General features: G+C 58.0%; 1 protein-coding gene across 3 annotated transcripts; it reads left to right on the top strand.

Annotated features, from left to right (window-relative positions):
* The first annotated feature begins 300 nt into the window (after nt 1-300).
* Nucleotides 301-8,902, top strand: CBX2 (chromobox 2). Of its 3 annotated transcripts, XM_084983392.1 has the most exons (6): nt 301-483; nt 555-598; nt 1,647-1,712; nt 2,295-2,344; nt 3,708-3,813; nt 5,491-8,902. In XM_084983392.1, the coding sequence occupies exons 5-6, from the start codon at nt 3,781-3,783 to the stop codon at nt 6,796-6,798; spliced, it is 1,341 nt and encodes a 446-aa protein (XP_084839518.1). In that variant the 5' UTR covers nt 301-483; nt 555-598; nt 1,647-1,712; nt 2,295-2,344; nt 3,708-3,780; the 3' UTR covers nt 6,799-8,902. The 3 variants fall into 3 exon arrangements, with proteins under 3 accessions (XP_084839518.1, XP_020922165.2, XP_020922166.2); XM_021066506.2 differs by lacking the exon at nt 2,295-2,344; XM_021066507.2 differs by lacking the exon at nt 2,295-2,344 and having other exon boundaries at nt 3,654-3,813.
* The last annotated feature ends 628 nt before the right edge of the window (nt 8,903-9,530 follow it).

Genomic DNA, 9,530 nt, shown 5'->3' with positions numbered 1-9,530 from the left:
GACGATCCCCAGGCCCGAAACGACCGGGCGCTTCCTTCTTCCTCGCAAAAGACCCGCCTGCGCTCGGTGGACCCCCATCACCGCCCGCGCCGCTACAGCCAGACCAGGCGCGCGGGACCCCAAGCCCGGGCGCGAAGCCGAGCCCTCCTTGAACAATGAGCGCCCCGCCCCCGGCACCGCCCCCGCGCGCTCATTGGCCTGCGCCGGATCGGGGCGGCCCGGGAGGATGGGGCGGGCGGCTGGCCTCGGCTCTCGGCGCGCGGCGCGCGGCGGCGGTGCGCGTGCGCGGGGCGGGCCTGCGCGGGGCGGGGGCGGTGCTTTGTGTGCGGCCGGCGGGGCGCGCGGCAGCGGCGGTGGCGGTGCGGGGAGCGGTGGGCGCCGCGGTCGGGGCGGGGCGCGGCGCGCGGCAGCATGGAGGAGCTAAGCAGCGTGGGCGAGCAAGTCTTCGCCGCCGAGTGCATCCTGAGCAAGCGACTACGCAAGGTGCGTGCGGCCCGGCCCGTGCCCGCCCGCGCCCGTTCGCCCCGGCTCACGCGCCTCTTCTCTCCCTGCAGGGCAAGCTGGAGTACCTGGTCAAGTGGCGCGGCTGGTCCTCCAAGTGAGTCCCCAACAATGCAGCGCCCGCCTTCCTGCCTGCGCCACCTCGGTCTGGAGGGTGGAGGACGACGTGGGGGTCCCTCGGCCGCGCTGTCTGGGGGAGTCCGCGCGCGGGGCGGGAAGTTTGCCGGGGCTCCGCGGGCTCCTCGGGCTTGGCGGGAGGGGGTGCACGGGGTGCCCTTTGTTTACTGGCCTGCGGGGCGCGGGGCTGGAAGGCCTCTCCGGAACCTCCTCCAGTTCGCCCAGCTAGGTTCCTGGCGCCCGGGCCGCCTCTCCCGTTGCCGGTTCCGCGCCCCTCCGGCTCCGCGCACTCCTCCCGCGCCCATTTGTTGCATGCGCCCCCGCCCGCCTCAGCCCTCCCCGCGGGGTGCGAGCCCCCCTCCTCTTGTTCGTATTTTCCCCGCTGTAACCTGAGCTTTCTATTGATGGATGTAGTGCTGCTTTTTTTTTTTTTTTTTTTTCTCTTTTTTAATGTAAGGGAGGGGACTTGGCATCCCGGAAGGGGCTCTATTTGCAGACGATCTCGCAGACCCAGTTCCCCTTTCTTCTAGACCCCACTTTTCTTTCTTTGCTTTCCTCTCCGGGCGCCCCAGCCCGTGTTCGCCTGGGCACCAGCAATGTTGTTCTTAATCTTTGGGCCGCGTGTCTTTGCCGCTCGGCCGCCCCCTCCCTGCATCCTGGACGAGCCTTCCCTTCCCTCCCTGGCTCCTGGCCAGGGTTTGGGGGCTTCCCTCTCTGCAACTTTCCATTTTACTGGGATCCGTTTTCCTCCCCGGGGAGACTGGGGAGTCCTCCTGAGTCCCCGTGTTAATTGGGAGTAGAGTGGTGGTTTCCCTTTGAGTTGGAGGACAAGGTGCTGGCTTCAAGAGCCCCTGTCTCCAGGAGCTCATCGTTAGCGTGGGTGGGACCTTTGGGACTTTCCCCAGCAGCCCAGTGCCCTGGCTGCCAGCAGGGATCTCAGAGCAATGGGGCACCCCCACTCGGGCTGCCTTGTGAAGTGGCCTGTCACTGCCTGATGCTTTAGGACGCCCTGTTCTTTGCTTTTCTAGACACAACAGCTGGGAGCCAGAGGAAAATATCCTGGACCCGAGGCTGCTCCTGGCCTTCCAGAAGAAGTGAGAAAGTTAACAGACTTGTGGGAGGGGCGTGCCATTGGGGGGACCCTGGTCTGTCACCCAGTGGCGCTGGATGGTGCCGGCCCTCAAGGGGTCCTGGACTTGGGCTGTGGTTTGAGGTCCCAGATGCGTCCTCCCCACACTTTCCCTCAGCTGACCAGCACTGTGTCCAGACCTTGAGAGCCACGGAGTGTTGCTTTGGATCTTTGTGACAGCCAGACTTGCCAAAATGAACCTTCCTGGTTCCTTATTTTTCTCTGGGCTGCGAAACAGCTGGTATTATGTGAGCACCACGGGGGCCCCCTTGCCTGTCTCAGGGGCCGAATTTGCTTTTGTAATTCTAGATGTCATATCTATTTTTAAGGAGGAGACTTGGGTTAAGAGAGGCCTCTTTGAGATACTCAGGGGAAAGGGTGGTGAGGGGCTGGTGATGGCCTGAGAGTCTGTGGAGTGCTGGTCGGGGAGGGGGGGGGCAGGCTTGCTAGAGGCAGATAAATTAGGTGCTCAAAAGCTTTCCCAGGTAGGGTCAGTCCAGCCAGCTGTTCTCGGGCTCAAGCTGTGTCGACTTTTTTTTCACTGTAGCAGGACATTTTGGGTCCCAGAAGGCCATGGCAATGGGGAGAAAGATAGAGGTGGGTTTTTTTTGGGGGGGGGAGAGAAAATAAGATGAGCATATGGCTTGTCTCAGTACTTTTGAAAAAGTTAATCACCAAGCTCACTGGTATTGAATTCATTACTCAGGGGGTGAGCTGGCACCGTCTCTGTAAGACAGTGTCCTAACTGTTGAGAGACCACGTGTCCTTAACTTCACTTATGCTTACAGCACAGCAGATGACAACTGGGGTTGGCAAATCTCAGAGATAGATGCAAGCGTTGAAAAGAACCGTGGGGTGGTCTAGTTGACACTGTGCGGGAGAGGACACTGGGAAAGGGGATGCTCTATGTTGTCCTGTCCACCCAGAGAGTTCCCTGCAAACTAGGAACTGTTATTTGCTTGGTGTGTGGATGCAGCCTTATAGAGTAAGGGGATGCATTGGGTTCAGAGCCCTTGGGTACAGGTTAATGTGTCACTGGAGACCCATGAGTGCGCCTGTCCTTTTAGGAGACGGGTTGGGGCTGCTTGGAATATGAACTCTGCCTGCTTGTACTAATTGGATTCTTTTAGAGATCACCTTACAGGCCCCAGTGAGATGATGCTCGCCCATTCTAATTACCAGGAAACTGCTCCAGATAGAGCCTCTTTCCCAGGGGGTGGCCTGGAAGACAGGCTTTCTGGGGTGGCGGGTGGCAGCAGCTCTCTCCACTCCCTGACCCCAAGTCACAAGAGCTGGTTAACAGTGTCCTGCAGGTGGTGTAGGCCTGGAGCCCAGGCCACCTTGGAATCAGGTGCTGCCAGTAGTTCTGTTTCACGTAGAGTCTAGGAACAGGGAAGACTTAGAAAAAGAAAACTGGAAGAGGCATGTGAGCCAGGGGCACTGGCTCTGGATGGACCACATCAGGAGCAGAAACCCTTGGTCCCCCCAGTGCTCTGCCAACCAGTGAGAGTTTGTGCAGGCGACCAAGAGATGGAGAATGGAGGGCACCTCCCTGTCCCTGGACTCTCTGGTTTGGAGTGAGGGGATTAGACCACGTGACCACAAAGGCTCCTTCCAGTCATAGCCTGGTAGAATTTTCCACGATACCGCCTCCCTGCAGAAAGAGGTCAGGATTTGCACAGGGTTGTCTTAAGAAGAGTCAGAGAAAGTGGGGAGCTGTTCCTTTCCCAGCTTTGCTTGAATTTCGTGACTTGTCTTTCCCCAAGTGTAAATGAAACAGATGTAAAAATGATACTGACCCATAATGTGAAGGAGGTGGGCTCTGGCCCTCTGCCTTGATTGTGTTAATTGATGGGATATGTTTTTGCAATGAAACTGAGCTTCCTGGGGGTGTTTGAAACCACAGGGTTCCAGGTGGCGGGAGGATAGGTCTGTGACTCTGCTTGCTGGTTGTCTTCAGGGAACATGAGAAGGAGGCGCAGAACCGGAAGAGAGGCAAGCGGCCCAGGGGCCGGCCGCGGAAGCACACCGTGATGTCCTCCTGTAGCCGCCACTCCAAGCTCAAGGTGGGTGCTGGCCCAGATCTGGCTGCTTGCCTCCCAGCGCTGCCTAACCCACTCTGCCGAGTGGAAGGTGGTGGTGGGAGGATTGTTGGCCTTGGGGAAGGCAGCCAGCTGGCACCCTCCACCCCCTGGAGTCTTTCCCTGGCTCAGAAGACTCTGGCCCCTGCCTTCCTATGGGCTGCTGCTCTGAGCCTCTGCCAGCAGGGGGCAACAGCAAGCCTTGGCGCTCCGCCTCCTGCCTTGTCCCTCCTGGGGAGGACCCGGCCGCAGCTAAGCACCCCCTGAGCTGGTTCCCTGCTCTTTTGCTGTCCATTCTGCATTCCTTTCTTCTGGCTAACAGGATCAAATTTTGCTGCTGACCACTCCTTTCTCATCAGTGGCTTATGGGTGACAAAACAGGAAGCATGTACACAGTAGGTGCTCATAGGTTTGCCAGGTAGATGCGGTGAACAGGACAGCCCACAGGGGTGCGCACACCTGCGCTCCATGGCACAGCGCCTCCCTCCTCCAGCAGCTCAGAGGAAGGACGGGGAAGGGGTCTTGGGTAGATGTATATTTGATTTCTTTCTCAGGGCGCTGCCCCCAGGTCCTGAAACCACACACTGGCCAAGAGCTCAGTCACTTCTTACAAAACCACCCCTCCAGGAGGCTGAGGGATCCCTGCTGTGGATCTTATAGCTGTGGTACGCTGCCCTCATTTTGTCTTCAAAAATCTTCATTTTGAGCAGGAGAGTGGGGCCACAGGAGTCCACTGCCTGCAGGCATGTGTGTTAAGAAATGGCAGCAAGGTGGGGGGCCTCAGGACCGCTCCCCGCCAGGTTTGATTCCATCACCCCCAATTCAGGGCAGGCAAGCTTTGCAGCTGGGAGTGAGCGTTGGCTCCGTCTCCCTAAAGCGTACCTTTCCCCCAGGGACCTGAGAAACAGGAGGATGTGCTGGCTTAGCGCTATGGACTTTCTCCTCAGAGGATGGAAAGGGCAGTGGTTTGCTTTCCTGAATGCTGGAAGGTTCTGAAGGGGTCCGCTATGGAAATGGGGAGGTTGAAGCCACGTTGCCTTGCCTTAGGCTACCGAGCACTCACACATGCTGCCTACCACCCTTCCCTTCTGAGACATGGGGCTCGGGCTGCTTGGAATTCCCTTTTCCTCACGTCCGCCAAGGGCCGGGAGCTCCCTGCTGTCCCCCTGGGAGGCTCAGTGTCCAGCGTCAGCGTTTCCCTCCATCAGTCTGGCTTCACTTGAGGAACCGCCTGTATTTCTTTGTTTTGCTCCACTTTTAACTGCATGTCGCAGAACGTCTTAAGGACCTCTTTAGTCCTCTCTGGAACTAAGCAGTGAGACCGTTCCCTGCTGGCTGCCTCTCTGGCCTGGAAGCCGCAAGAGGTACTGGCTCCAAGGTGTCCAATGCCCCTGCAGACCAGGCTGTTCTTTTTTTTTTTTTTTTTTTTTTTTGTCTTTCTGTCTTTTCTAGGGCTGCACCCACGGCATACTGGGGTTCCCAGGCTAGGGGTCTAATTGGAGCTGTAGCCGCCGGCCTACACCACAGCTCAGGCAACATCGGATCATTAACCCACTGAGTGAGGCCAGGGATCGAACCTGCAACCTCATGGTTCCTAGTCAGATTCATTAACCACTGAGCCATGACGGGAACTCCAGACCAGGCTGTTCTTTATCGTTGCAGGAACCCGATGCCCCCTCCAAATCCAAATCCAGCAGCTCTTCCTCCTCCTCCACATCCTCCTCCTCTTCCTCAGATGAAGAGGATGACAGTGACCTAGACGCCAAGAGGGGCCCCCGGGGCCGTGAGACTCATCCAGTGCCTCAGAAGAAGGCCCAGATCCTGGTAGCCAAGCCTGAACTGAAGGATCCCATCCGAAAGAAGCGGGGCCGCAAGCCCCTGCCCCCAGAGCAGAAGGCGGCCCGGAGACCCGTGAGCCTCGCCAAGGTGCTAAAAACGGCCCGGAAGGACCTCGGGCCACCGGCCAGCAAGCTGCCCCCTCCACTCAGTGCTCCCGTGGCCGGCCTGGCAGCCCTGAAGGCCCACGCCAAGGAAGCATGCAGTGGCCCCAGCTCCATGGCCACCCCAGAGAACCTGGCCAGCCTGATGAAGGGCATGGCTGGCAGCCCCAGCCGAGGCGGCATCAGTTGGCAGAGCTCCATCATGCACTACATGAATCGGATGAGCCAGAGCCAGGCCCAGGCTGCTGGCAGACTGGCTCTCAGGGCCCCAACCCCTGGCAAGTGCAGCCTAGGGCTGGACCTCAAGGTGAGGACGCAGAAGGGGGAGCTGGGGATAAGCCCCCCAGGAGGCAAAGGCCCAAAGGCCCCTAGCAGCGGGGCTGTGGAGCAGAAAGCAGGGAGGACAGGAGGGCCCTCGCACGTCCACAGCAGCAGCAAGGTCCCTGCTGGGTGCCTGGGCTCCCAGCCCCCACCCACCCAGGAGCTGAGCCTCCAGGTCTTGGACTTACAGAGTGTTAAGAATGGCACACCAGGGGTGGGCCTGGTCGCCCGCCACACCACAGCCACCAAAGGTATCCCTGCCACCAACCCCGCCACTGGGAAGAGTGCAGGGGGTGGCCCCACTGGGGGGAGCGGGGCTGGCCTGCCCACCGATGCCAGCAAGAGTGAGAAGCTGACTTCCAGAGCGGCAGCCCTGCCCACCCCTGCAGGCAAGAGGGACTGTGCCAAGGGCAGCACAGCCCCTGGGCAGGAGGGCCACCCGGCCTCGGGGGAAGCCCGCAAGACGGCTGCGCTGTCCGAGATGAGCACCGGTGAGGAGAACAGCAGCTCTGACTCGGACCCCGACTCGGGCTCACTGCCCAGCGCCGGGCAGAACCTGTCTGTATCTGTCCAGACCAGCCAGGACTGGAAGCCTCCCCGCAGCCTCATCGAGCACGTCTTCGTCACCGACGTCACTGCCAACCTCATCACAGTCACCGTGAAGGAGTCTCCCACCAGCGTGGGCTTCTTCAGCCTGAGGCATTACTGACACTGCCCAGGTGTCACCTGCCCTTCTCTGGTCTCTGACTTTGCTTTGGTATGTGGTCCATGTCTCAAACCCGCTCCGGGAGCCAGTGGCCTCCTTCAAAGACAGGCTCGGCTGGGAACTCCCCCCAGCCAGCCCCGCCTGTGACTTCGGTTGGGGAGGCACCAGGATGCCGTGGTGCCTGGCCTCCCCTTTGTTCCTACCTCCGGGCCTTCGCTCTGCTCTCCACTCACCCAGGAAGTCCAGCTGGCTTCCTGTGGCTCAGCAAAATGTTTCTCAAGAGCGTCCTGTGATTAAGCCCGGCTGCTTCACTGTTGGGACTGCCTCCGTGGCCTGTGATGACAGAATGGTGGTCGCCTTCCCTCCTGATCTCCGGAGGCACAGGTGTCCAGCTTAGCTGTTCCTGCCCAATGGTGGGGCTGGCAGGCCGCTCCGGAGAGGGCGGGGGGAGTGGGGCCTTGCTGGGCAGAACCCCCCACCCCCGTTAGAGCAGAGCCTGAGCTGGCGAGGACGAGGCGGACCTCTCGCCTCACTGTCCCTGTCCCTGCCCCAGATAAATGAGGGCCAGGGCCTGAATGTAGGGGGACACGTGCTGGCAGTTGGGATCACCAACCCTCAAGAGGTTGGTTTTGGTGCCACCTAACCCTGGTTCGGGTTCACAACTGCAGCCCCCAAATGTTGACCCAGAAGTCCACTGTGGGTGAGGAGGTTTTCTCCTGAAGAGCCTCTGAGTGCTGGGGACAGAAGGAGAGGGTGTCACTGCTGCCCTCCTTCCTGCCAGCCTGTGTGGTGTAAGGACTGCCTTCGTCCTAATGACCCTGCAAGCTGCTCCGGATCCCCTGGGAGGTGGACAGTTGCTAAGAAGTATGTCTCCCTCCACCTCCTACGACCAGCGTGGTGCCTCCCACTGTCCCGCCCACCTTCCCTACCTCTGGGGGCTCCGTGGTCTTTCCTAGCTGAGAAGCTGTAGCCCTGTACCACTTGGGAAATGGGACAGTCTGAGGGGACCCCTGGAAAGGCTGGATCTGCCAGCCCAGCTGCCTCCCCACAGCGGGCTGAGTCCAGGAGCTGCCTTGTGTGGTTCCTGACCAACATCAGAATTGCCATGAGTGGCTCGGGCAGAGAGATGCGGCGGTGAGCAGAGTCACTGGTCTTTGTGATGCCAAAAAGAAAAGCGGGAGTGTGGGGGACTTGAGTTGGGCTTCGATTATCGGTTAACATCAGACGCGGGGCCTTCTGTTGCCCTGTAGCCCACGTGCAGCGGAGAATCCAGCTTTCATGGTGGGCTCTGGTGTCTGAGGGTGGCCTGCCAGACCTCCAGTTCCTCCAGTCCCATACCCTCTACACCAAATACCCCAAGATGGCTTTTGTGTAGCCAAATTGACTTCAACAGTGTGCCTTTGGGAACAGACCCACCTCCAGGACCTCACTGGGGGACATTCACATGCAGCTTCTGAGCCTTGCACCTGGCAGCTGTACTGGCTGCCGCAGGAGTGGTGCCCACCGTGGCAGGGCTGGGGGCCCGGGGGAAACTGCAAAGTGGGCAGTTAAGAGGGAGAATGCCCCTTCGGCTGCCCCAGCAGGAGGTGGAGAGATGCCAGCTCACTGCAGTCTGGAAGGAAGGGGTGCCAGCACACTGGGCCCCGGCACCAGCCTCCCCTTCTGTACCCAGATGCTCTGGCTTTGTGACAAAAGGGGCTCTCCTGGGCTGCGTCCCCCACAGAGAAGCTCATGACTTCCAAGTTTCGCTGCCTTAGAGGCTGCAGAGCCAGGCTAATAGCAGCTCTCCCTCCCCTCCAAGCCCTCAGGGTGCCCCTGCTCTGGGCCGACCCGACAGCCCCAGCAGCCAGGTCTCCAAACCCCGATTAGGTGCCTTTCTGTTTACCAGCTACTTCAATCCCAAAGTTTGAATCGCGAACACCTTACTCCCTGCCACTTTGCCTTCTTGCTGTGTTGTGTGTATTTCTTGGTGCTTGTGACCCCAAGTGGTTCATGTTTAAAAAGGGTTTGTGTGTGTGTATGTGTGTGCACACATGTACAGGCGTGACAGCCTTCGCTGAAGAGTTGGTCGTCATGTTTACCAGTAAATAAAAGTAGTGCTTTTTAATTTGCTGCTGTGTGTGTGTGTGTGTGTGGCTAGGCATTGGTCACACGTCTGGCTTGTTTCTTTATCCTGCAGGGTTTTCTGTGCGAACTGCATCACAGTGTATAGGAAATGGGTGTTTTAATCCTGTTTTATCTTTCCGTTGGTTTTTGTAATGGATAGGAAGAAGTGGCCATTCTGTCCTGTTCTTTAGAGGATTTGGCATATATATATATATATGTGTGTTTTTTTGTTTTTTGTTTTGTTTTTTTTTTTTTTTTTTACCAAAAAGAGTGCTCCTTGTTTTTGGTTATACTCAAAACTCTGACCTGAAAAGAAGGATTCTGGGCCTAGAAGTTTCATCAGGGGAAAACTTTGGGGAGAACCAGAGCTTTGGACCATTGCCAATCACTGGCTTGATTTGTGTTTTTTAATTTAAAAAAAAAAAAGCCAAATCATTCATGTATGCCACTTCTAATTGCATTAAACTATGGCTGTTTGTTTGCTTTTTTAAAAGAGAACAAAAGTGGATATGTTATTGCCCTGGGAAACTTAAAATCTTTGTTGAAACAGGACAACAGCCCAGCCCCCATATTCAATCAGGACCCAACAGTTAAAGGAAATGCTTCCCCCAGGAAACCCACAATGGTTT

Source organism: Sus scrofa, chromosome 12, assembly GCF_054392235.1.
Source record: "Sus scrofa isolate SSC_HxYL_T2T_F1_AM1 chromosome 12, Sscrofa_HxYL_maternal_Yorkshire_Landrace_v2.0, whole genome shotgun sequence".
NCBI classification, from domain to species: domain Eukaryota; kingdom Metazoa; phylum Chordata; class Mammalia; order Artiodactyla; family Suidae; genus Sus; species Sus scrofa.
This window is presented reverse-complemented; position numbering and strand designations above follow the sequence as displayed.

Coding starts and splice junctions, on each gene's coding strand:
- CBX2 (XM_021066506.2), top strand. CDS start 412: ATGGAGGAGCTAAGCAGCGTGGGCGAGCAAGTCTTCGCCGCCGAGTGC. Junction 599..1,646: donor TGGCGCGGCTGGTCCTCCAA/GTGAGTCCCCAA, acceptor TTGCTTTTCTAG/ACACAACAGCTGGGAGCCAG. Junction 1,713..3,707: donor CTCCTGGCCTTCCAGAAGAA/GTGAGAAAGTTA, acceptor GGTTGTCTTCAG/GGAACATGAGAAGGAGGCGC.